The sequence below is a fragment of the Cynocephalus volans genome, chromosome 5 (assembly GCF_027409185.1).
Source record: "Cynocephalus volans isolate mCynVol1 chromosome 5, mCynVol1.pri, whole genome shotgun sequence".
Classification (NCBI taxonomy): Eukaryota; Metazoa; Chordata; class Mammalia; order Dermoptera; family Cynocephalidae; genus Cynocephalus; species Cynocephalus volans.
Genome location: NC_084464.1, coordinates 44,820,431 through 44,847,701, shown reverse-complemented (window position 1 = coordinate 44,847,701; position 27,271 = coordinate 44,820,431). Strand labels below are relative to the sequence as shown.

The window sequence follows — 27,271 nt, the reverse complement described above, 5'->3', positions numbered from 1 at the left end:
AAAGGTTCATGTATTGGAAACAATATCCACCATAACAGTATTAAAAGGGTGGGAAGTCTTATTACAGTAATTGAAAGCTGGGGCCTTTGGGAGGTAATTAGACTGTGAGGACTGTGCCCTGGTAAATGGATCAATTCATTCATGGAGTAATGGATGTGGTTCTCACATCCATAATGGATGTGACTTTTTTTTTTTTTTAAGGATGACCGGTAAGGGGATCTTAACCCTTGACTTGGTGTTGTCAGCACCACGCTCACCCAGTGAGTGAACCGGCCATCCCTATACGGGATCTGAACCTGTGGCCTTGGTGTTATCAGCACCACACTCTCCCGAGTGAGCCATGGGCCGGCCCGATAGTCTGTTTCTTTCCACTTCTTCTTTCATTAAGAGATGTAAGAAAAGGAGTGAACAAAAACACAACCCCTCAGGCCTCTTCTGCTGCTATTGGGGTGATAGGGTGGAGGCCCAGGGTTTCAATACTGGGACGGTGAATGCCCTGAACAATGGATTTTTCCAGAGAGCTACAAATCTGTTGCACCCTTGAGCTGAATGTTTCCTTTAGCCATGTTCCAAAGGTCACTAGTGTTTTCTCAACAATTTCAGCTTCACTCCTTTAAGCCATCCCTTCCCTTTTTGCTCCTTTCTCCTTTTTCAGTGTTGGAAGGTGCGTTAAAGCAAAGGACTTCATTCTGTGAGGAAATTTAAGTGTGGCTTTTATTTAGATTTGCAAATGGGGAAGACTGTGGGAAAATATCCTAAGTGATTCATTTTCCAGAACAGCTTAACAAGAGTTGCTTGACTATCTTGCGGTGTGATACCTGACAGTCCACTTTCCCGAGGGTGACTTCTCAAGGTGGTGGCTGGTCACCTTGTTCTTTTACTTCCTGGTTCTTCTTCCTCCTCAGGACTCCTGGCGGCCTTTTTCACAGGCTTGTCCTGGGCCCACCCCTTCCCACCAGAGGGAAGGGGACAATAAATGCCTTATAAGGAAGTAACAAAACTTAGGTGATGTCCAGGAAGATTGTGTGCCCCATAGTACTCAGCCAGTGAGGAACTGGGGGAGGAACTTGTGCACTAGGGAATAAATTGCTCAACTAACCATTTCTGGCGTGCCTGCCCAGCAGACACCCGATCTTGCAAGACTGCCATTAAAGTATCGCTTTGCCACACCTCGTGTCTCCGAGTCCATCCTTTGGCATTGGACAGGTGAGGACATTTCTCACAAGATCACCTCTCAATGTGAGAAGTCAGTCTGCCCAACAAGCAGAAAAAGTGAGCAAGTTTTATAGTGTAAGTTCAGGAAATTCTAAGCAGTAAAACAAATTCCGAACATTGTGTGAAGAAGGAATGGATAACTGACTATGACATTTTGAACAAATGGTTTCTCGGGCCTTTTACAGTATTCTTGGCTATTCTAATCCAAGCTGTTTAATTCATAAGTAATTTTCATATGTTTAACAGGTTGACACATCCTGTCTTCCCAGGATTTCTCTAAACAGTGTTACCTGTGCTTATCTACACAATAGGTTTCCTGATATTATGGATTGAATTGTGTCCCCCCAAAGTTTAATGTGTTGGAGGCTTGGTGCTACCTACTGTGACAGTGTTAAGAGGGTGGGAAACCCAGCTACGGTAATTGAAAGGTGAGGCCTTGAAGAGGTGATTAGATTGTAAGGACCATGCCCTAGTAAATGGTGTGAGGGTGGCCGTGGGCGTGGTTCTGAGGGCTTTATAAGGACAGCGCATGAGGAGCTATCTCTCCCCCCACCATTCTTGCCATGTGACACCCTGCATTGCTGTAAAGTGACCACCAAAGAAAGCCCTTGCCGTAAGTGTTCCCTGGACTTTGGACTCGCCAGCCTCCGAACTGTAAGCAATACTGTTTCTTTATAAATTCCCATTTCAGGTATTTTGTTATAAGCAACAAAAACAGACTAATATGTTTGGTGATAACAAACTTCCATGAAAAGAGTCTGTTTGTCAAGTCGTAAACTCTAATGAAGGGTCAGCTTCTTGGTCTAGAAGAAAACAAGTCAATTAAGTTAAAAAAGATGGAGTCACTGTGGTTCTTTTTATTCTCCTTTCTTGACCTCTTTTCTTCTCCATCAGTGGAAGAAACCCTGAGGAGTTGGAGGCATAAGAAGGAAATGATGGAATGTGCCCAGCCTGTTTGCACTATGTTTCCTGGCTCCACATTTCACAAAGCAATGAGCTCCCTGGCATCTAAACTGTGCAGAGAGCTCTGCGCCTGCTCTCTCCCTCCCACACTGAAGAATCCTCAACTCATTCCTCTTACTAATCGGAACCCGCTGGCCTCTCCACCTCACCTCCACCCCTCCCACCACCACTCTGCTCACTATTCACCCCACAGGAGCTCCAAGCCTGATTTCCAGTGTGTTCATATGAATGTCCACCACTGCCCCTTCCTTTCCAGAATAGCTGCTCCCATGCCCGCCCTGCACCATCTCGCCTCTCCCTCCTGTGGGGCATCGCCCCATCTCCCCGGCTGCTTCCACAGCCCCCTCCTGCCCTCTAAGTCTCAAGCTTCTCCATTTCCTTTCTTGTCTGCAGGCATAAGCTCCACAGCTGAGCTGTTCTTGTCCAATTCTCTGCCGCTGTAAGCGATAAATGTCAGAAAAATTTCCCCTTCCCTCGATGTGAGAAATGTATCCAATAGGATGGAATTTGAGCAGATGAATTTAGGAGTTTCCAATGCTATTACCCCTGGAAATTGGGGAAGTAGCACGAGAGAACCAGATCGTCAGGAAGAAGTGGAGATGGCTTTAGAGATGGAGACAGGGAAGTGGGGGAGTTTGACATAAACATCACAATTCTATTTCATGTGGTCTTGGTGGTAAATTGAAACTAGAAATTAAGAGGTGCTGTGAGGATTTGATACAGGAACCTAGAAGTCATAATATTAAAATAGCTACAAGGGACTGCACAGGGAGGAGGCCGTTTCCTGTTTCTTACTTCCTCTCTGGCCCTGTCCTCGTGTGGTGTGATCAGGTTGTGGAGTGAGGGACAGTCAGCTGCAGCAGGGATCCTGTTGGCCGGTAACCACAGCTTGTCCTCTTTACACTTCTCTGCTCCTCAGGCCATTGCTATTCAAGGGATGGGGGCTCCTGCTGGTTCTGCAGACGGGGCCTCTAGCACTGACTCTGCAACGTGATCTTGGGATCCTGGACATTCCAGACTAACCATAATTTCCCATTTTAAATGTTTGATGTTGAAATACAATCATGATGACTCTCTCTGAGAGCCTTGTCCCTCTAATATCATTCCAGACCACCAGGTACCGTTGTCCCCAACAGACTTACACACTGATCTCCTCCTCCCCTGGGTAATATCAGATTCCCAAAGCCTTTCCTAGGCAGTAGACCAACCAGGGAAAACTCCATGGGGGTCATTCACCTAAGCTGGGCCCTCCAAGAGCAGCAAGTACCTGTGCACGCACCTGGTACCTTTGGCCCTGAACCAAAGGGGAGCTCAGCATGACCAAGAACACTATCAGAGCTGCGACCCAGGTGCCCTCAGTGACCCACAGGGCCAGTATCCTGGAACCTGGGATAGGACAGGGCTGAGAGCAGTCAGAGCAGCTTTCACTCAGTGGGGCTCTGTGATATTGTGATGGAGTGAGAAATATTTTAGTCTTCGTCCTCTGTTCCTGTCACAGAGCTCCTAAAACCCTTGGAATTTCCTAAGTGATTAGAGTGATGAAGGTGTGAGATATGTGTCCTTTGTTATTTGTAACAGGCCCCTTTCAAGCACACCTGAGTTTATGGTAGTGCGATGACTTCTGGAAAGCCCCTAAGGATGGGGGCCTGGTTGCTGGGGGAACCAACCAGGAGAGGGTTGGAACTTTTAGGCCCTGCCCCCAACCTCGGGGAAGGGAGAAGGACTGGAGATTGATTTAATCACCACGGCCAAGGATTTAATCAATAATGCTTACGTAATGAAGCCTCTGTAAAAAGCCAGAAGGACAGGGTTCAGAGAACTTCCAAGTTGCTGACCACGTGGTGGTGCTGGGGGGTGGTGAGCCCTGGGAGGGCGTGAAAGCTTCACTCGCCTTCCCACACCTTGTCCTATGCATCACTTCCACCTGGCTGTTCCTGAGTTGTAGCCTTTTATAATAAACTGACAATCTAGTAAGTGAACTGTTTTTCTGAGTTCTGTATCTATTCTAGCAAATAATCAAACCCGAAGAGGGGACTGTGGCACCCTCTGATTTTACAGCCAACCAGTCAGAAGCACAGGTGACAACCTGGACTTGCAATTGGCATCTGAAGTGGGGGCAGTCTTAAGGGACTAAGACTTTAACCTGTGGGATCTGCACCATCTCCAGGTAGTGTCAGAACCGAGTTAAATTATATGACACAAAGTTGGTGTCTGCAGAGAATTGGAGAATTGCTTGCTGCTATAGTTTGAATATTTGTTTCCTCCAAAGTTCATGCTGAAACTCAGTCCCCAGTGTGGCAGTATTGAGAGGCAAGCCCTTTAGGAAGTGTTTGGATTGTGATGAATTAATGGGTTAGTGGATTAATGGCTTATCACGGGAGTGGCTCTAGTGGCATTATAAGGAGAGGAAGAGACCTTAGCAAGCAAGTGAGCGTGCTCAGCCCTCTTGCCATGTGATACCCTGTGCTGACTCAGGACTCTTCAGAGTCCCCTCCAAGAAGACCCTCAGGAGCTGTGCCCCCTCGACCTTAGATTTCCTAGTCTCCAAAACTGTAAGAAATAAATCGTTTTCAAAATAAATTACCCAGTTTCAGGTATTCTGTTATAAGAGACAGAAAATGGACTAAGACATTTGGTGTGGGGAAAACCTCCACATATTTTGGTGACCAGAAGTACTGAGTGTTATGAGTGAGAGCACAGAAGGAAAAACATGGATTTTCTCACACAGGCTCACTCCTAAAATATCAGAGAACATGAGCCAGGGCAGCCTCCTCCAGCGCCTGGGTGTAGCTAGATTCTGAAAAAGAAATCAATTAGCAGGAATTGTTACTCACAGGCAGAGGTTTGGTATAAAGCATTTGATCATTTGAGTTGGAAGATTAGCTTAAGACAGTATGAGGAAAGGGATTCTCATTTTGCGCTACTGGTGCCTCCTGAGGCTTGGTTATGTTATGTTTTTCTTGCTCTGGAACAGATCCCAGGGAATCTGATACCACCTTCATGGTGATGGCCATCCCCCTTGCCGGGGCATGGTCTGGGACAGAGCAAGTCCTGCTCAGTGTGCTGAAGACCTAGGGGGATGACATTCCCTACCTCAAAACTCTGAGGACCATCCTTTCTTTGCATTTGAATACAGTTTTTGGAAATTTTAAACACCAAATGATTCCCAACAAACAAATTTACAGGTAGTTCCTGGTATGCGGTAAAAACAGTCCTGCCTAAACACAAAACCTAAGACACAAAATGTTTTTTTGTTTTGTTTTTGTTTTTGGTGACTAGCTGGTAAGGGGATCTCAACTAGGAGACAAAATAACAGAAAGAATACAAGTTCCCACAAATTTATGAAGTACTTAAAGTGTTGATAAATTGAATGAAATCATGTAAAATTATTTAACTTTTCTATTCGAATGAGGATGCAATATAGTAATGTGGTCATAGCACAGGTTTAGAGTGAAATTCCCTGTTTCATGTAAATCCCTTTTTCTGCTACTTCCTGGCTGACTGTGGATAAGTTATTTAATCTGCCATGTCTTAGTTTTCTTTCCTGTAGAATAGAAATTAGTATGGAGCCTATGTCACTTATTTATTACGAAAACTAATTTGGATAATACTCAGTATCTGTGAGTCTCTTAAAACAGAGCTTTGCACAGTAAGATATGTTGATTATTTAATGCAAAAAAAAATTAATCATTATAATGCAAGGCTAATTCAAAGCAATAAAAACAATTACTGAATAAACATAATGCTGTGATTTGAATGTCCCCCCAAACCTCATTGAAGCTTGATCCCCAATGTGGCAGTGTTGAAAGGTAAGTCCTTGAGGAGGTGATTGGAACTTGAAGGCCTTGCCCTCATAAATGGATTAATGGATTATCATGGGTGTGGACTGGTGGCACGGAGAGCAAGTGAGCATGTTGAAGTGTTCTTGCTCAGCCTCTTGTCGTGTGATATACTGCAATTGTGTGGGACTCTGTAGAGAGTTCTCACCAATAAGAGAGTCATCAGATGGACTCCCTCATCCTCTAAAACTGTAAAAAATAAATTCCTTTTCTTTTTGAATTATCTAGTTTCAGGTATTCTGTTAGAAGTGGCAGAAAATGGATTAATACTTATAACATATTATTAATTTTAATAATATAAGTTCTATAATTTTATTAATAAATACCAGGGGTTCTTACTATAGCTCTACACCAATCTATAATAAAATAAAGAATTTATAAACAGAGTGAATTTTACATTTAATAGGAAAATATTAGAGAAATCCCTCTTATATACAAGATAAAAATAACGGTGTCTGTGTCACCACATTCTTGGAGGAAGAAGAAATATACAGAATAATTAGAAATGAAATAATTAAATATTTTTTTGCATTCTGTTTATATGTGTAGAAACATCAAAGAATTCCCTCAAAATTATCAAAAATATAAAAGGGTAAATATATTTGATAACAATGAAATGAATGCCCATATGACACAAAGAATCAACATGAAATTATGAAGAAAAATTACCCATTCTTAAAAGTAACTACAAATAACAATAACACCAAGGTCAAGGGTGTGGATCTTTGTACTGGCCAGCCACCAAAAAAAAAAAAAAAAAAGAAAACAAAATTATAACTACAAATAAAACATATTCAAGGATCAACTTGAATAATAATGTATTTCCAAACAACCCCATCAAGAAGATGATTATGATGTCTCCGTTGTAGTTTCCTTCACTTATTCCGAAACCTCACGATAGGCTGGGCTTTCTGGGGTGTGCTGGCCTCTGAGAATTCTCCCACTTCCCCTCCCAGCGGTTTTAGCATCCTCTATACCCAGCCACAGAGATGCCTCTGAGGACATTTTCTGGTTGGCTGAGCCCCCTCAAGCTGTTTCACTTCCACCCCTTCTCTCTCCACAGGGATAAGGAAACAAGTCCTGGATTCAGAGCTCCTCTCTGCCCTGCGCTGCCTCATTTTCTCCTCACTGTCTGGCTCGATCTGCGGCACTGCAGATGCATTTAACAGATTCCATAGGACCTGGTTGATTCTCCATGTCCCTGGCTTCTCTTCCTGGACTCTCTGCATCCTCACTTTCTGCAGACCCCAGTTATACTTACTTCTGTGTCAGTGACGTCCAAGTGTGCACCTTTAGCCCTGACCTCTCTTGGAAATGGGGAAAGCTGGTCCCCAGATGCAGGGTGTGAACTAGGAGGGGAGCTGTGTCAGAGGAGCACAGTGGCTTGTGGGAACTGACCAGGGATAGATGTCCAGGGGCACACAAGGGCTAGAAGCTGCTTGTAAGAAGCCAGGGAGAGGGAAGCAACGGGTGTGTCAGAGAGCTGCTGAGCATTCATTATATGCACCAGGAGGTAATAACCTGTACTCTACTCAGAAAGGAAAACGTAGACCAAAAGTGTCCTCTATCTTGACTAAAAGATAATTTGAAACACAAAACACATGATCATTTTTGATTGTAAAAGCAGGCCTTTTTGGAAAAGAGTGTTGCATCTATTGCTTTGAGCCTTTTAAGCAATTAGATGCATTTCTCACTGTTTGAATTACTAAGATAAGAGGTCTGGGTGGTCTGATGAATACAGACAGACGATAAGTCTTTATCTTCTATAACTTGATGCACTAAATAAGGTTAAACCATGTGTGGTTTTAAAGAGTATCATGGTATGCAAAGAAAATGCTTAAAACGTACATTATATTTCTGATTTTTAATTATTAATTCTTATCTTAATTTGATTTCTTAATGGTAATGGTAAAACATGCTCTTAATATGTTGAATCAGTGCTATGTGAATATGGTTTGTATAACCCAGAATTCAGGGTCTGCTCGTCCTTGAATGACTAGGAGTGATGGCCTCAGACCTACATGGATGAAGGTAGTAAACACGAACATGGGGCAGTCCAGTGAAATATAGCAAATTTGGAGGAGGTCCATATCCAGTTGCCACCCTTTCCATTAGTTAGGATATCCCCATTTTCCTGTTTTTCTTCTTGCATATGTATAAACCACAATGAACTTCTTCATTAACTCCTACTCTTTCCCAAAACCCTCAAACAAAAGCAATGGCAGGTATGACTTGGTGCATATTCTTAAAAGAAAACAGACAGTAACATTGGATTTTGATTATTTATAGAGCTGAGGAGAAGAGAACTTGGTTGGAGGCCTCATAAGAGAAACTGTGCATTGAATCAAAGAGCCAAAAGTGGTTTCCGAGCAATTACTTGCAGTGACATTCTCTTGGGAAGCTGGCAGTCTGTCCCAGAACCAGCCTCTGGGACGAAAGAAACACAGAAAAATACTTGTTCCAAGGCACGCATAGTCCTTTAGGTTAGATCAGGAACCCTGTGGGGGTAAAAAAAAGTTATCCCTTGTTGCCAACCACTCTTCCTCTAAGTCCCAGGAGAGGAAAATTTTAGTGACAGACTGAATCTTAGCCTGATAGAAAACAGAGTTTATCTCGGCCTCTTTTCTCATTTGAGTAAAGTAATGCTCTTCCCTCACACTCACCCAAGGGCTGAGGTTGAAAGAGACGTTCAGGCCTGAGACTTTCTTCCCAGTAGGTGCCTCAGAGTCACAATGAAATGAAAGGACTTACAAGTCCTTCTACAACCCAGCCCCTAAAGAAAATCGAAGCATGAATATTACCTGTTCATTGAGATCCTCGTTGAACTGAAATGAAAGAAGGAAAGGGAAAGTATTCAGCCATTAAAAAGACCTTAGACAATCACACAAACTTTCCCACCCCATCTTCCATTGCCCTGATCCTACCACTGGGAATTAGGACAGGGGCTGGTTGGAGACCAACCCATCACTGAGTGGACGCCCAGCATGAGCTTGAGGACCCAGAGAACTCATGCCTCTGATGGCATTAAGATCCCAGCCTGCGGATTCCTCTCTCCCTAGAGGCCATCTTTGCTCCCTGACAATCTGATTTCAGTGGCCTGCAGAACTCTCTGGCATTGAGTTTCTTTCTTGGTCCCTTATCATGCAAGATGGATGAGTTAGTCAGGTTTTCTTACCTTTCTTGCTCCTCATATGCATGAAGATGCCCACTACAAGGAAGATAAGCCCCAGTACAAAGCCCCCGACTCCAGTCAGCGTCTTGCTCCGGGCAGAATCAGACTGTGCCTCTGGGAAGAACAGACCTCAGGGTCAGTCTCACCTCCACCAGCTGCACCCCTCCTCAGCCCTGTCTGAGATCGTGGAGCCTGATGTAAATACTGGCAATGAGTACAGTGAGGAGGATGTACCTTGGATAAGGAGGAATTTAGAAAGACCCACCCACTCAATTCTGGAGCTTAGGGTATGACCTCAACAAGAGGAAAAATGCTGATTCTGGCAGATGCCTCTCAAAATAACTCAGAACAGGCTAAAATGCTGAGGAAAGAGAACAGTTCCCATGTATGAGGGCAATTCAGGAAGCTGCCTGATTCCCTAGATTCTCCAACAAGGGGGAAGATCCTGAATCCTCAAGATTCCATAGGCCAGGCAGGGACAGGCAAGTATCCATGCCCCCAGCTCAGAACCACACTCAGGGGCTTGTAGAGGGGAAAGATAGGGGTAGGTATGGCTCCAGTGCACAGACACTTAAGACAAGGTGGTGGACCCCAGAGCCAGAGCATCCCTTGCTCTTCGGAAGGTAGGTTCTAGAAGGGTCATCAGTGAATAACTCACTCCACTCCACAGTGACAGGACTGTCCAGGCTTGGGTGCTCCACTTGGCAGGTGTAGACATCTCCCTGCTGGGGGGTCATTTCCAGCATCACCAGGATCTGGAAGGTCCAGTCTCCGTTACGGATCAGTTCGGTGGACACAACCCCAACTGTTTCCTCCTGTTCATTCAAGAACCATCGGACTCGAATGTTGCCTGGATAGAAATCTGTCACGTGGCAGACAAGCAGGTTGTGGTGCTGCAGGGGCCCCTTCCTGGAGGGGGAGATGTTCACCCTAGGTGGGACTAGGAATGGGGAAGAAAAAAAATGAAATGGCACTTGAAATAATTATTTCTTAGACATGTTCATTATGGAATTGGTTTCTAGATGTTTAAAATATGAATGATATAATTAGGCTAGTGGATAAGGGTGGTACTGAAAAGAGAAATAGACCTTCAAGCAGACTATGCATAATCTTGAATTAATTAATAAGTTCTGAGAATAGGAGAGAGACAAGGGCAGCACTTTGCAGCACATTTAGGGGAGATTTTTACTATAAGAAATTAACTAATTGTAATTTAATATTTTGACAAATAATATTTAATCAGACATGAAATTACCTATCTTTTCAATGCTCCATCTTGATGCAAACGATGTAAAATTCACTCAAATAATTTCTCGAAATTAAGATGTACAGACAATAGCATTCTCTTGGTTTATTAAGCCAATAATATTATTTCATAAAAATATAAAGAAAATGGCTAAAGCTTGACATGAGTTATTCTGCAAACAACCTATATACTTTCTGGTCTCTTCTACAGAAACCCCAAATCTTCATATTTAAAGTAATATCCACAAACCTGTTCATGAGACAGTCCACTGGTGCCCCTCAGGGACCTCAGACCCACTGTCTTCCCCACGGTGTTTCTTCTCTGCATGGCTTGGAGGTACCACCTCCATCTCCACACTACACCCTGCAAGTTACCCCGGTGCCTCGTTTCCCCTCACCCCGCACCGGTCAGTTGCCAGGACTGATCAACTCCTGAGGACTTGCCTCTCGATCCATCTGCCGTCATTTCATCTCAGCCCAGTACAGGTTCTCGCCTGGCTCCCCTGGACAAGCTCCCCCATCAATCCCCAACCGCAGAGTGCCCTTCCCGCCCCTCGCGACGGTCCGTTAGGTGGGCCCGGCGTCCCTGCTCCCTGGTCTGTCCCCCGCGGCTGCCCGCGAGCCCCGGCCGCAGCCCTCACCTCGGCGCTGCAGGGTGACGGCCTCGTCCAGCTCGTAGTTGTGTCTGCACAACGTGTCCACCACGGCCCGCTTCTGCTCCAGGATGTCCTTCTGCCCGTTCCAGTGCTGGGCTTCCGGCCGCCCCAGCTCGGTCACCGCGCGGAACTCCCCCACGTCGCTGTCGAAGCGCACGAGCTCCTCCCGGTTATAGACGTATCTCTCCACGTAGCGCTGCGTCCCGTTAAAGGCGTAGCAGTCCTGCCGTCCCTGGAAGACGTAATTCTCTGCGGGGAGCGGGGGCGGCGCTGAGCCGGGGGCGCCACGACCCCCACTCCCGCGGGACCCCCACACCCGCGGAGCCCCTCTGGGCCGAGCAGAGCTGCCGCGACGTCCCGCGTCCTCCCGCCTCCCGCGCCTTCGCTTCCAGCTCAGCGCTCCCGGGGACTCAAGCGCGGGACGCCCGTGGCCACCGCCCGCCCCGCAGGGCCCCGTGCAGAGGACGGAGTAGCCGAGCTCGGTGTGCGCGGAGCCTCTCCTGCCCGGCCCCGCGTTCACGGACTGCCTCTGTCAGCTGTTCCCCGAATCTTCCCACTCGGGGTCAGATTCTAAAATAGTGTTTTTTCCAGTAGCGAGTGATGGGGTCGCGGGGAGGCCGCAGCACCTTCGTAGGCCTCAGTTTTCTCACCCGTGAGGTGAGAGGATTTACTGACATAATGTGGCTCACCGCGAAGGGGTGACTCAGCGGGCTTTACAGAACGGCGCGCACACCGAGCAGAAGGTGACCAGTGCTGCTGGCAGCTGGGGGACGGGGAGATCATTCATGTGGGGTCACAGGAAGGAGCGGAATCTCACTAGAGGGGCAAGTCCCTCAGGTCGAGAAGCCGCAGGGGCAGGAGGAGCTGGGGAAATAGAGAGTGAGGCTGTTCTCCCTGAACTCCCTGCCTGACACCGCCGTCCTGGTGACAATCCCGGCTCAGATGGCACATCCTCCCGGAAGCCTTCCCTTGGTTCTTTCTCTTTTCACAGTTAGGTGCTCTCCCTGATGTACCACTATATTATTACATATTGAATATACCTCAGTTTTGCTTTTGTTGTGTTGCATGCCGAAAATTTGGAAATAAATTTCTTTTTACTTTTTTTTTAAAGACCAGTAAGGGGATCTTAACCCTTGACTTGGTGTTGTCAGCACCATGCTCTCCCAAGTGAGCCACGGGCCGGCCCAGAAATATTTCTTAAAGCTTGATACATGACAGGTGTCCTAGTCTGAAAGTTAATGTGCTTTTTACTTTTCAAACATAGCTGTATAAATCTCAAACGGTGCGGAATGTGCACTAATCCATGAATATCACAAAAACCAGAGACCTGGGGGGGTGAACTCCATGTTCCTAGAGGCATTGATGATGTAATTTTAATATACAGAAACGTGGCAACCTTTACCACATGCTGTTCTTCTGGGGAGTGCCACCACTACGGCAGGTGCATATCTACACAGAAGTAACAGTGATCTAGAACATTTTTTTTGCTTCTGTCTGAGTCTTTTTGGGCTTGCTCTGTTCTTGGTCACACTGGGGAAATTAAGGTTGTTTTGTATATTTGTCCCATCCTCTTCAAGTTAGCTTTTCAAGGCAAATACCTACTGTCTTCTTCTTATATCCGGCATTTAACATAGTGCTCAGTAAATTTTTCTGTATCAGTGAATGAATGAATAAGTAAATAAAATAAATGTTGTGTCTGGAACATAAGAGGGGACTCTAAAAAGTTTATTAAGTGTGTTTTATTTATTTTATTTTTATTTTTATTTTTGGTGGCTGGTTCCTACAGGGATCTAAACCCTTGACCTTGGTCTTATAACACAGTGCTCTAACCAAGTGTATTTTAAAAATAGCAATCTCTGTTACTTCATTAAAAATAATATCAGAAATTCAATGCTGTATTCCACAGATATGTACAACCAATTATGTTTCAATAAAAATACGTAAATAAAAATAATCTCAGAAATTTAAATGCCAAATCCAATCAATAACACAACTTCTGAGATCACATCTAATGTACAAGTGTGGTGGGGCAGCAACTGTGTTTTTAAATAGGATGCTCACCCATTTTTTACAATGTCGGGGTAGACTATGAGGTACTGGGCAGAGTTAAAGCAAAGATTAGGAGCCCAGAGCCCCAGATGAAGCTGTACTGCCTACTCTAGCTCCAAATATTGGGGAGCCGTCCTGAGGGCAGAAGAAAACAGGCCTGGAGTTTCCAGAAGCAAGATGGGAGCGGTTGTCGGGGTGATCTGACTGTTACCTCTGTCACCATAGAGGTGACCAGAATAACTTTGGTTCATCTGGTGAGTTCTGTACTATCTCAGCCATCACTAGGAGCTACACAGCTGGGGGCAGAGGACAGTGGGGAGGGGTGGGGCTGGCCTCAGGGGCACCATAAAAGCCTTTAGTCTTTACTGGCAATGCTAAGATCAGATTCTACGTCTTGGCTCAGATATTCTTCTTTCCTGCAGCCTTTGGTCCCAGCCCCTGAATCTCTAGGCCCATCAACCCCAGCCCTCTTTAGTCCAGACTCTTTCTCCTTCTGCCAGCCACCTGCCCTCCCTATTCAACTGCCCTACTCTGAACATGTATCCTGTCATTTTAACCTGTTAGTCCTTGTTTCTCCTTCTCATTTATCAATAAAGGAACATTTTTTTCAGTCTAGAAAAATAATTTTGAATTTTTTTTTTTTTTTGCAAAATTTAACTTTTTTTTTTTGGCAGCTGTCTGGTACAGGGATCCAAACCTTTGACCTTGGTGTTATAACACTGCACTCTAACCAACTAAGCTAACAGGCTAGATAGTTTTTTTTTTTTTTGAGCATTTAACTTTTTAATGGAATCAAATAACATAAGTTATGAGTGGTTTTATGTATATGTGTGTGTGTGTAATTTGAAATCTTCATGTTTTGTGTATGATAAACTGTATACTATTGATGAAACCCTTGACAATTAAGTTACCCAGGGCACAGTTTGAAAACCACTGACCTAAGTGAATTCATTTCTCATTCATAACAGGATGTATTAAAAAAAATAATTGGGGCCAGCCCATGGCTCACTTGGGAGAGTGTGGTGCTGACAACACCAAGTCAAGGGTTAATATCCCCTTACCAGTCATCTTTAAAAAAAAAATAATAATAATAATCGCAGGAGGATATAATGGAGGCAATATGGTGTAAGAAAAAGAACATGTTACAGGAATGGATTCAAATCCTTGCACTATGGCTTATTGCTATGTGATCTTGGACAAGAAACAATCTTCTAAATCTCCATTTCTTAAAATGTAAAATAGTAACAACACTGTTTGCCTTGAAGAACTGCTATGAGAATTAAATAAGTTACCATATGTAAAACATGTAGCATTATATTTGGTACTGCTCAATACAAGCTAGTTCCTTCCTCTTTTCAATGTGTGATCTGTTTTAATATGTGCAAAATTCTAAAGAAACTTATAGGAGGGAGGGACCAGTTCAGTCCCTGGGCTACTGGAGAATCTGAAGGGGAGGTGCCATTTAGACTAGACCTTAACTATTGAAAAGTTTTTGTTGGCTAATTGCTGACTATGTCTTCCCTCCTCTCTTTTATCCTGATTTTACTCGGGGGATAAAAATGACAAAAAAATAAGTATGCAAAGACTCAAACGCACACTGAGCTTCTGCAAATGCCCCACTGGTGTGGCAGGGAGGACTTGGGAGTGTGTGGCCCAAAGCCCTGGGGCAGAGGGTGTGGTAATGGGAAACTCAGCCATGAAAAGCTCATTTTTAAAGTCTATCTGAGCCAAAAGGATGTTGCCTTTATCAGTCTGTTTTCTTTTAGCCACATCTGCTGCCTCACTTCATGCTCCCCAGGGTTTGTTTCAACCAAGCTTTTATTCCCCCCGGCCACTTTAAGCACAGCCTGAGTTGGGGATCTGTTTGGAGGTGGAATAGTTTGAAGGGAATCGTAGAATCTGTCCTGTCTACCCTACTTCCATACCCCCATGACTCCAGCAGGTTCTTGTTGAACATCTGTGCTGTGCAGGGTGCTCTGGTAACCCACCCTCAGTCTTTCTCACATGCCTACACATCCTCATCTCATTCCTCCTACAAACCTCAGTCCACCCTTTGCACCTCCACTGCCTCCCCTCCCACCATCACACATATCCTGCTGCTCTTTGTTCACCCTGCCTCTGGACTACCACCACTGCCTGTTATCCCACAGAACAACTCGTCCTATGGGATGCTGGTGCTGTGTCCTTCACTTCCTGCTGGTCATTATTTAGTGTCCAAACACTGCTTCAGGTTCTTCACTTCCCAGCCTCATCCTTCTCCAATTCCTGGGATTTTGAAGCACAGTTCCCACAGCTGAGCTGTCCTGCTTGTTGGTTCTCAGCAGCCCTCTGTGACTATCAGTGGCAAATTGTCCCTCGCTTCTCAGCAAATGGACCTGATGAAATAGGAGAGGGGCCCAGGGGCTTGAGGGGCTGGACTCAGGAGACTCAAATAATGTTACCCCTGGAAAATGAGGAAGTGAGATAAGGACAGTATATCCTAGGAGGGGTGTGGAGGGGTCTAAAAGAGGAGGGATCTATGAAGGAAAGGTGGACATTAATGGAAAACTAAGATACCTACTTACAACCCTTCTTCTCATGGTGTTGGATGTAAATTTGGACTAGAAAGTCAAGAAGCATACTGGGAGAGAAACACTGGGTTGTAGAAGCCATAATATTACACGAGGTGTGGGGAGGCAGCATAAGGAAGAGGTTTTCCTTTAGTTACTCTTTCCTTGGCTGTCTGATAAGCTACACTCAACACTTTCCACATACCTTATCCTCATGGAGACTTACTTTCAGCAAGAATCCATTCAGGGGCTGGAGCCATAGCCTGTCTTATCCCCTTTATCTCTGTCTTGCCTTCACTGTCCAAGGGGCATAGGCTCCTATTCTGCCCTAGGGAATGGAAGGCCCTCTCCCTGAGCACTGAATCAGCAGGGTGATCCTTGGAGCTGGACACCCCCAGCCAAGGGCGCTCTGCCCAATTCCACTCAAGGCTGTGATGCAGACATGAAGACACCCAGGAGGCAGAACTTGCTGACCTCTCGCTCTGGAAACCTTGTCCTTCCAAAGTTATCCCAGACCTCTTGACCCCATTTTCCACCACAGACAAGCATATTGACCCCTTGGCACCGCTCTTGTTTACTGTGCTGTGTCCCTGGGAGAGAGAATAGGCCTGCTGAATAGCAATGAGGTGAGCCTGACTCTCTAGCTGGAAAGGAAGGACTCTGGGTTATGGCAGGAGCCCCCACAGCCTGTCCCAGAGTCTGGGCCCTTGAAGGGAAAGGCCCCTAGGAACTGTTCCCTGAGCCAGGCCCTCCAGCAATAGCCGCTCAGCACTTACCTGGAGTGGCCCTGCCCTGGACCACGGGGCTGCTCAGCATCATCAGTGACATTGTCAGGGCTGCTGTCCAGGGGGCCTCAGGGACCTGCAGGATCATCATGGAGCTGGAAAAGGATGGTAAAATGAAGAAAACAGCAGTCGGGGAATGAAGGACTCACTAAATAGAACTCCTGTCTGAAATATTAGAGACCATAAACCAAAGTAGTCTCCTGTGTTCCCTAGGATTGGACAGACTCTGAGAAAAGAACCAATGGGCACTGAGATTTATATGAGTCACCACTCACTGGGCAGATGGTTAGTGTGAGAGGTCTGACAACTTAAAGTGTGTGATGCACTTAAGATGATAGGTAGAGGACAGTTATACGCATTTTAAGCAAATGGGTAAGTGATGAGGTTTTGAGAGATTATGTGTGTTCTTTGCTCTGCAGGTGATCTCAAATATTCTGCTGGCCCATCTATGGATATTATCATTCCCCAACCCTGCCATAGCTCACACACCCACAGGACATAATCTGGGGTGCAGCAAGTGCCACCTCAGTGTGTAAATGGTCATTCAGTGGCATGATTTGTAAGAGAGATTAGAGTATCCATCCCAGAACTCAAAATGAGTCCTGCAGCCTGCCTGCCTTACCTCAGCTCAGGGAGTGTTTAGGGTTATCACCCACCTGTATTTTCTTTCTCCTAGAGGTCTGTTAGTTCTGAGAGGAGCAGGGGACTCATGGTCCCTCCATAGGACTGTCATCAGGGTCAGCAGGGCTCAGTCTAGGGACCTTACACCTGGGAATAGGGACATACTAGCTATACTACCAAGTAATTATTCAACTTTAAGGACAGTGCCTTTTTTGGACTTCAATTCATTGTCTTCGAAGTGTGGCTGACATAACCTACATCACTCTTAAGGTCAAATTGGATAAATAGACCTGAAATTGCTTTGGGAAAGTAAAGTCCATAGAAAATATAAACAGTCTAGTAAACGAGGAAGAAAATGAAAAAGCTCATCAAAGACCCTACCTCCTTCAAAGCATCTGATTGTTATGTTTATAGTGAATATTTTTTTCAAACTCTCTAAGAGCATTACTCCCTATTTTACAAACTTATAAATGTGATCCTGTTGGACCACAAATTCCAATAAGGAAAATGTCAGACTGGCATCATTTCTTTATGTAGAATTAAAATGTAAATAAAATGCTAGCATACAGAATTCAAAAGAAAAAAAGAATTAGACAGCATAAGATGTCTATTAGAAATGAGGAGTCAATATAGTATTGGAGAAAAAAGCTCAGATTCTTCAGTAAAACTGACTGGATTTGTCTCCTCTCTTTGTCACTTACCTGCTATGGACAATTAGACAAATATTTAACTCCTGAATGTCTCAAGTAATTTATTTTTAGAATGGGCATTAATAATACCTACCTTTTAGGTTTGACTTGAGGATTAAATGAGATAGTACTTGTGAAACACCAAAGATAGCATCTCTCATGTACTAATCTATTAACGCTTAATTAGTATTTATGCAAGTCAAGGCTACCAGAAAACAAAAATTAATATTGATATAGTATACTTTATTATTATATTATATATTAAATGTTTTGTGATCTGATGTATAAATACTAAAGAAATGTTTGCAAATAAAAAATTTTAAATAAAAATAAAAAAATAATTTCTCAAATATGGTAAAGAGAATATAAAACAAACAAACAGAAATGACATGTAGTAGGAAAGCATTAGAGAAATCTCTTAAAAACAAGATCAAAATAAGGGTGCCCATATGTAATGCTGTATTAAGCATTCTTATACGAAAATGAAATAAAATGAATAGTAATTTAAAGATAAAAATATTATTTTCAGAAGTCTTACATATCAGGGAAACTCAATAAGAAATCTGAATAATATAATAATAGGAATTATCTAGAAATTTCACTAACAAAGATAACCAGGAATAGAAAAATACTTAAAGATCAACTTCTTTCAAGTTAATTAAAACTCTACATGGAAACTATAAAACTTTTACAAAAAAAAATTAAGTGAAAAGAAAATATCTCAGGCAGGTGGGCCTGAAAGAAAGATTAATTATATTTTTTATTAGATAGTGCAGTTATCCCTAAATATCAGCTGATCATTTTTGTAAACTTAATGAAATAATTTAAAAAATAATTTAGAAAAAAAAATAGAGGACAAAAACATCAAAGATAATCTGAATGTTTGAGATGGGGTGGGTATGAGGAATGAAGGAAGACTAATCCTATCACATAACAGAACATAACTTAAAACCATTTACCATCGGAAGAATGTATGACTTATCTTTTCAAGTCTCTCTCTCTAACTCTGAAAATGCACTATGAATTGGAGTTCCTTAGCATACTGGTCCCTGAAAGCTCTCCCATCTCCTCCCCAGCCCCTTCCAGTATTCTCTTTACCTGGCAACAAGAGTGTCAGCTGTATTATTTCTCTGATTGGTTAAGCCTAGCCATGTTGATTCCTCTCTACCCTTTTTGGACATTTTCAGGTGATAGAGCCCACAATTTCAGAGCTATTGTCCGCCTCCTCCCTGTCCCAGTTCCTCACCACCGTTCCTGTGCTCACAGTTGTCAAGTGTAGACCCCACAACGTGTGGCCTGAAGAGAGAATGTTCCGGACCGAAGCTGTGATCCTGAGAGCCCTGTTCTTCACTTTCCTGCTGAGTCTCCAAGGAGCTGGGGCCATTAAGGGTGAGTGCTCAGAAGGATGTGAGAGAGGGGACAGGCTACCATGAATTGTGGCTTCAGGAGTTAGAGAGTTTAGGGACTCATTGATCTATTTCCCTCTATGTCTTTTTTCTCTCTTCATTCCCTTGTGTGAGGTTCACCTTTGTTTCTTGTTGCTCTAATGATAATCATAGCAATAGGAGCCACAATTTACTAGACACCTATTTAGTTTCTTTCTTCATTTTACATCTCACAGGAACCTTCAGTGAAGATATCATTACCTCCATCATAGAGATGAAAAAATTGAAGCTCAAAAAATTGATACATTCCAAGGTTACATATGAACTCAAAGAGCCAAGGTCGAAGTCCAGACCCAATTCTGATGATCATACTCTGCATTCCCCAGACTTCTGCACACCATGCTTTTCTAACTGAACCCTGCAGGGACCTGACACCCCTCCTATCTCTCCTGTATCCCCAGCCTCTGCTTTGTATGATTGCCTTTGAGGGACTCAGAGATGTGGGCTCTGTGTGTTGGAACACAGAAGAGAAAGTGCTAGAGTGTTCCTGTATTCTTCCCTTTCTCCCAGGATCCTAGTAGCATCCTGAAGGATCTTTGTGGGTGGTTCACATGGCTTCTTCTCTCCAGACAGCAGTGTTTCATGTTTTCATTAACCTTGTGATTCAAGTCCTGAGTGACCCAGGGGACTGTTGCTTCATTGAGAGGTCTAGACTTTGGATAACCATGAGAACTCAGCCAGGGATTGTAAGTTAGGATGAGAACTCTTTACCCCTGCTGCTGACATAAGAAAACATCAAGCCTGTGCATGATGTTCTCATCCAAAAATCTCGTGATGTTAAGGATTAGAATTCATAATATAAAAGATGCACCCTGTCCCAGACAGTTGTTTATGGCAGGGTGTCTGGGGGTGGGTAGAAGTAAAGAGGAGATAAAACTGGGGAGAAACAGCAGTACCCATTGTCCTGTGATGGTCACTTGGGTTATTTCCAATGTTATGTAATAATAAATACCATAATGAGCATATCTTCATACAGATATACATGCTCTTTAGGATTCTTGGAGATATTACTAGTGAACTCAGCTCTGTCTTTATTGCTTCCCTTCTCACTGGTTTCTTCTCTCTCAGCATGGAAGCATGTTCTTTACCTTAAAAACACAAACATGAACAACAAATAAAAAACAACTTTGCCTTCACTCTGCATCCTACCCTAGAGTTATGCTTTCTGTGTCCCTACCCTTATAGCTAAGCTTCTGACTTCTGTCTCTGATATATCACTGAGGGTACCCTCATCTTGGCTGTCAGCAACCTCTATATATGATCAAATCTAGTGGGTACTTCTCAGTGTACTCGCAAGTCGGAGAGCTGACTTGAGTTCTTGATAATATTTTCACTGTAATCCACTTCTTTCTGATTTCTCAGTGAAACATTTATTAGATCCTCCTTTAACTTACTGTGTCCTTATTTAAATTTCTCCTATTTCTTGGGATCCTCCTTATTCTTCTTTGAAATTGCCTCTTAATTATCATGTTCCTCAAAGCCCTATCCTCAAATTTCTGCAATTCTTATTTTATGCATCTTCCTGGAAAAATCTCATCTAACCTTCACCTACCACCGTTGACTCTCAGTTCTCTGGCCCAATCTTCTCTCCTGAGACCAACCATCATATGCAACTATTCATTTATCATTTCTACTTTGATGGCTTTTAGATGATCTAAATGCAATGAGCCCCCCACTGAACTCAATGTCATCTTCCAATCAGACTGTCTTCCTTTATTACCTTTTAAATTAAAGTAATCAATAGGATTGCATTGGGTTGGGGAGATGTTGGTCAAAGGATACAAAATTTCAGTTAGGAGGAATAAGTTCAAGAAATTTACTGTACAACATGGTGACTGTAGTTGATAATGTATTATATTCTTCAAAATCACTAAGTGAATGCATTTAAAATGTTCTCACTACAAAAAATGTGGAGTAAAGCATATGTTAATTAGCTTCATTTAGCCATTCCACATTGTATACATAGTTCAAACAACATGTTGTACACAATAAATATATACAATTTTTATTTGTCAATTAAAAAATAATTTTAAAAAATGACAAATGGTAAAAAAAAGGAGATGACTGGCCAGTCTGGGAAAAAGAAGGTTATGTGGGAGTTTTCTACCTCCCTTACTGCCCACTTCACACACCCGTTCCTGAAGAGTCTAATCTCTTTAATGTCAATCAAATTTCTTCTTCTCCCTTCCTTCTGTTACTATGCCCGTTTTCTCTCTTCTCATTGTTAAAGCACTATTTAACTTTCTGTCTTAAACTAGACTTCTCCCACTCATGCTGCATACTGCTGCCACAGTGACCTTTCTAAATCGCAAATCAGCTTACTCTCCTGCCAAAATTCTTCAATAATTCCTCGTGACTTTAAGGATAGCGTTAAAACTCCTGAGCTCTGCATGTAAGGTCTGTCATGATCTAGCCCCTGGCTACTTCTTCTCATCTCCTGCTGCTGTCACACATCTGAAATTAGCTTCAGTCATACTGAAACATGTGTAGCTGCTGAAATATGTCATACGTCATGCTGGGCCTACACTTTTGAGCATTCTTCTCCCTGTGCAAGAAATAGCTTTTCTCCTGTTTTCTGACTACCTAAATTCAAGCAATCTGTTCTCCAGGAAGCCTCCCCTAATGCCTTATTTAGTAACGTCTTGTGCATACCAGTGTTTCTGTAGTTATCAAACTCCTCCTGCTATTGTCTTTTCACTTGTCTTTCTCCTTCAGTGAATTGTAAGCATCTCAAGAATAGGAATTATATCTTAATTTTATTTTGAATATTTAGTGTCTAACAGTGTTTGATACATAGAAGGCTTTTAATACTTGTTTTTGGTCTGAATGAAAATATTTGAAGGAAAATAATTTGTCTCACATATATGGCCGATCTTTAGTCCCCAGAATTGTGAAAATGTTAAAAACAATCATCAAAAGAAGTACAAACTACATTCATGTGTTGAGAACATGAGTTCTCAATAACTTTCAGAGGATCTTGTTTCTTTTTATTTTACCCTCTTTTCTGAAGATGATTCCTCTAAACTGAGGAGGAACCTAAGTATCTTTGTGAAAAAACATTCTCCCTCTCACTAAAAGTGTCCAAGCACAGACTGGGGTCCCCACATGTGGTTGCTGCAAACTCACAGGGAAACCATGAGTTAGGAGGTTAGAACAGATAAGCCCTGAAGTCCCTTTTCACTTTTATTCATCTGTCATTCTAAACTCAGAATCCCTACATTCATTGCTTTGTTTAATGATGATAGTTTCTCCTGTCTTTTCGACTTAAAAATCGATAAATCTAAGAAACAAAATAAATTAAATCCCACAGATATTTCAAACTCAGCAACAATTTGTAGTTCCATTTAAAACAAACAAACAAAACATAAATTAAAAAGGAAAGTTTAAAACTAATGCCAAAATAACTGTACTGTACTTTGGAATTTAATATACCTAAAATTCAAAATATTATGGACAAAGCTATACATTCTGCAGTTTCATGTTCATAAACTAAAACAGAAATTTAATGACTATAAAGAGCACTAAAATTTGAAGGATGTTTTCTTCTCCTTCTCAGTTTCCTATATTTTTCTCCTTTTTCTGTAATAATAATAATATTCCCCCCACCACCAATGACTCTAGAAACAATTTTACATCTGTGGCCTAGAAGAATTGAGATCTTAAGGGCAGAGAAGAATCGCTTTACTACTTCCACCAGTAGCTGTGTGACCTTAGGCAAGGCACTTAACCTCTGCAGTTCCTTATCTGTAAAATAGTACGTTATGTATTTACATCGTAGGGTTACTGTGACAATCAAGTGAGTAAAATATGTAAAGTATTTAGAATGATGCCTGGCACACAGTAAGTGCTCCAGTGTTACTGCTCATTATTATTGGTATTTCTGTAGCGTCATGATGCTCAGACTTTCAGAGACCAGAAAGCACCTTGACTTCTCGGTGATGCTCTTCCATTTTGTTCCTCCCTCGTTTCCTTTGATAACTGCTCTCATCTGCTCTGCATTATCTCCTTTTTGATGCTACTGCTTCTTCCTCCGTATGCCCTTCCTTTGACCTCTTTCCTTCTGACTTTCTATATTAATAAATCTTTATTCATTCTCTGACCCCTGCCACTTACATATTCATACTTACATTTTGTCATAATTTTCTCCATTTTCTTTATGCAGCGGACCATGTGTCAACATATGTCACATTTGTACAGAAACATAGACCACTGGGGGAATTTATGTTTGAGTTTGATGAGGATGAGCAGTTCTACGTGGACCTGGACAAGAAAGAGACCATCTGGCATCTGCCGGAGTTTGGCCGAGCCTTTGCCTTTGAGGCCCAGGGTGGGCTGGCCAACATTGCTATATCGAATACCAACTTGAATATACTGATCCAGCGTTCCAACCACACCCAGGCTGCCAATGGTACTGACTGTCTTTGTTTCTTCCCCTGTAGCCCAACTGTGAAAGGGATGGGAGGGCCCCTCTGCCACACAGAATAGAGTACCCAGAGCCCACTGCTGAGTGACCCTCTTTCCCAGAGTGGCATTGGGCTTATTCCAGTAGAGCTGAGGGCTTGCATCTTCCCTTCTCACTCAGGAGAAAGGTTGAGCTGAGTGAAATTGATCAGTGCAATGAGACTCCTGGCTCTGATTCAGGACCCCAGAGGTACCATAAAGTCTGAGCCTGAGCTAGGTGACACCCCAAAGGTGGAGCCTTTGTGATTCATTCCAGAACAGGGGACTCACCAGGTCCTGTCTCCTCCCAGAGCCTCCCGAGGTGACCGTGTTTCCCAAGGAGCCTGTGGAGCTGGGCCAGCCCAACACGCTCATCTGCCACATTGACAAGTTCTTCCCGCCGGTGCTCAATGTCACGTGGCTGCGTAATGGGCAGCCGGTCACTGAAGGTGTTGCTGAGAGCCTCTTCCTGCCCAGAACAGATTACAGTTTCCACAAGTTCCTCTACCTGACCTTCGTGCCTTCAGCTGAGGACGTCTATGACTGCAAAGTGGAGCACTGGGGCCTGGACGAGCCGTTCCTCAAGCACTGGGGTATGGAGCCTCTTTTCCTCTCTAAAATCTCCCTGGCACCGTCTCCTCCCTGGATCTGGTGCCTTATGCACTTGCCAGGTCCCAGTCTCTCCTCTCCTAACCTGCCATCAAATGGTCTCTAACTTTCAGCCCCCACACATTGTAGGCCAGCCCACCCCACACTGCACCTGCTGACCCATCTCTTCATTACCCCCAGAGGCCCAGGAGCCGATCCAGGTGGCTGAGACGACGGAGACTGTGGTCTGCGCCCTGGGCCTGGTGGCAGGTCTGGTGGGCATCGTCACTGGCACCATCCTCATCATAAAGGCTCTGCGTTCTGGTCACGACCCCCGGGCCCAGGGCCCCCTGTGAGTTACTGTGGAGGTGGGAGTCTTAGGATACAGTCAGAGGAAAAGAGGAGGGAGCCTAGGATGTATAGTATATAAAGGAAAGAAGGAAAAATTCAATTTGATAAGTGCACATTGATTTCTTAATGGTTAAAAGCATGGAGCTGCATAACAACAACAACACTGATAATTTGAGTGCTTGATATGCCCAGGCATTATTCTGATCTGAGCAGTTACATTTGTTAATTACATTTAATCCTCACAAATACTCTATGAGGTAGGTACTATTATTGCAGCCATTTTACACACGAGAGATACTTTTATCTTCTTATATACACAGAGACATCAGCAGCTTGACCAAGGTCACACAGCCGGGAAGTAGTGGGGCTAGCATTCAAACCCAGGAAGTCTGGATCCAAGGTGTTTGCTTAACACTGCCCTATACCCCTATTTTAAGAAAAAGACCAAGTCCCAGCTCTCCAAGAGCCCATAGACTAGCAGTGGAGCAAGATCCATATTTTATACATCATTGTAAAACAGTGTGACAGGTACCTAATAAACTGTTTGCTGTCTCTACTTGGACTCACTGAATGGCAAAGCTCACACAAAAATGCCCCTTCTGGGATTCCATAGTTTTTTATTTACCTCAGCACTTAATCATGTTTTATATATTTATCTGTTTTTGTAATCCTGTAATTCTCTTCCCATCAGGTAGTGATCTTTCCATGATGAGGACCATACCTAATTCATTATCATTATTATTATTATTCACTGGACCTCAGATGCAAAGGGTTAAGTCAATCATTCCACTCAGGTCATGTGTGCTATCATCTTAGTACCTCCAAGTTTTTTCTTGACTTATTTTTTCCCTCTGTCCCCCATCCTTACTCCCATATCTAACCTCTCACCCCTACCTGTTAAGTAAACATTCTAATGGGTTTAATGTGTTTCCTTTTATTTATTATACCCTGTATAGTATATAGTATTAGTGTACATGTATTTTTAATTAACCAAAATGATATTTTATACATCTAATTTTGTACATCCAGTCTGTTGCTTCCAACTCTGTATATCCACCTATCTGTACTCCTCCTGGTATACCCGGATTATCTCTGGTTCTCCACTGTTGCAAGCAATTTTTGTATTCTTATATGAACCTGTATCTCTGCAATGTATGTACCCTAGAAAGTGGTGGCAGGGTCATTGGAGATGCAACTCCTTAATTTTCTAATTTTATTTTCAAATTTTATTTATTTATTTATTTTTAAAATTTATTTTATTTATTGAATCAAAATCGATTACACATTTTTTGGGGGTTGAACTTTGAGATATGTTGATTAAATCAATATTACTAGCATATATATTGTTACAAATCGTAATTATTCTTTAAGTACGTAATTATTCCAATCTCTCCCCTTCCCCTATTCCCTCCCCCTCCCCCCTCTAATTGCCTAGATTTCTTCTATCCTTCTGCAAGAATAATGGTTACTTTGTTAACTTGTTGCTTAGATGATCTGTCCAATGTGATCAGGTCCCCCAATATTATCATAGAGCAGCTGCTTCTTCTGTCACTCTGAAATGGGTTTTGTGGAAAGACATCCTCTTCTTTTCTTTGTCTCTGTTGGTGACTCTTCTTGTGTCAATGCACTCCAGTGGTTGGCAGACCATCTGCATGGTGGCTGTGGTGTCTAGCCTCTTTTGTGGCAGCCATAGTTACTGTGGTGGCTGTGGTGGGCCACCCATGTGGAGATGCTGTTTTTGGCATGCTCCTTGGCACTGGTAGTATGCCTGGTTGTGGGGTGTGTTTGGTCCCCTTCTCCATGCCTCTGGTCCCTGGGCAGGCCCCAAGGTGCTGGCGCCATGTGCCTGGTTGTGGGAGAGGGGTCCAGTTCCATTCTCCATGTCCCAGGTCCCTGGGCAGGCCCCGAGTTACTGGTGCACTGTGCCTGGTTTTGGGAGGAGGGTCCGGTCCCCTTCTCCATACCTCAGGTACCCAGGTGGGCCCTGAGGTGCTGGCGTTTTGTGCCTGGTGTGGAAGGAGGGTCCAGTCCCCTTCTGCATGCCTCTGGGCCGGGCAGGCCCCAAGGTACTGGCACAGTGTCCCTGGTTGTGGGAGAGAGGTCCAGTCCCCTTCTCCTTGCCTCGGGTCCCTGGGTGGGCCCCAAGGTGCTGGCGTGGTGTGCCTGGTTGTGGGAGGGTGGTCCGGTCCCCTTCTCCATGCCCCGGGACCGTGGGTGGGCCCCGAGGCACTGGCTTGGTGTGTCTGGTTGTGGGAGAGAGGTCCAGTCCCCTTCTCCATACCTCGGGTCCCTGGGCAGGCCCTGAAGCACTGGCTTGGTGTGCCTGGTTGAGGGAGTGAGGACCATTCCCCTTCTCCTTGCCCTGGGTCCCTGGGTGGGCTCCGGCAACTCCTTAATTTGACTAAGTACTACCCATCGGTGCAGTAGAATGGCTGAACTACTATGTATTTCTTTTAGCAATACCTGAAATTTTCGCAGCTCCTAAACCCACATCAATGCTGGACATTATCCACTTTTGCCAATTTTATGTGCATAAAGGAATATGCTGCTTTAATTTGCATTTCTTTAATTGTTTGTAATTGGGACTATCTTTATGCTTGTTAGCCACCTGGGGGTTCCTTTTCTGTAAATAGCTGGTTCACATCCTTTGTCCATTTTTGTACT

General features: G+C 43.6%; 2 protein-coding genes across 2 annotated transcripts; one reads left to right on the top strand and one right to left on the bottom strand.

Moving 5' to 3' along the window:
* Positions 1-8,046: 8,046 nt before the first annotated feature.
* Positions 8,047-16,624, bottom strand: LOC134377856 (HLA class II histocompatibility antigen, DP beta 1 chain-like). The gene is made up of 6 exons (XM_063096611.1): positions 16,465-16,624; positions 11,076-11,339; positions 9,848-10,129; positions 9,193-9,303; positions 8,819-8,842; positions 8,047-8,515 (listed from the first exon to the last, which is right to left on the bottom strand). The coding sequence occupies exons 1-5, from the start codon at positions 16,562-16,564 to the stop codon at positions 8,823-8,825; spliced, it is 777 nt and encodes a 258-aa protein (XP_062952681.1). The 5' UTR covers positions 16,565-16,624; the 3' UTR covers positions 8,047-8,515; positions 8,819-8,822.
* Positions 16,625-18,980: 2,356 nt separating this feature from the next.
* On the top strand, positions 18,981-24,612 carry LOC134378039 (HLA class II histocompatibility antigen, DP alpha 1 chain). Its single transcript, XM_063096949.1, has 4 exons — positions 18,981-19,172; positions 23,391-23,636; positions 23,980-24,261; positions 24,458-24,612. Exons 1-4 carry the CDS (start codon positions 19,091-19,093, stop codon positions 24,610-24,612), a joined length of 765 nt encoding a protein of 254 aa, XP_062953019.1. The 5' UTR covers positions 18,981-19,090.
* Positions 24,613-27,271: the final 2,659 nt, after the last annotated feature.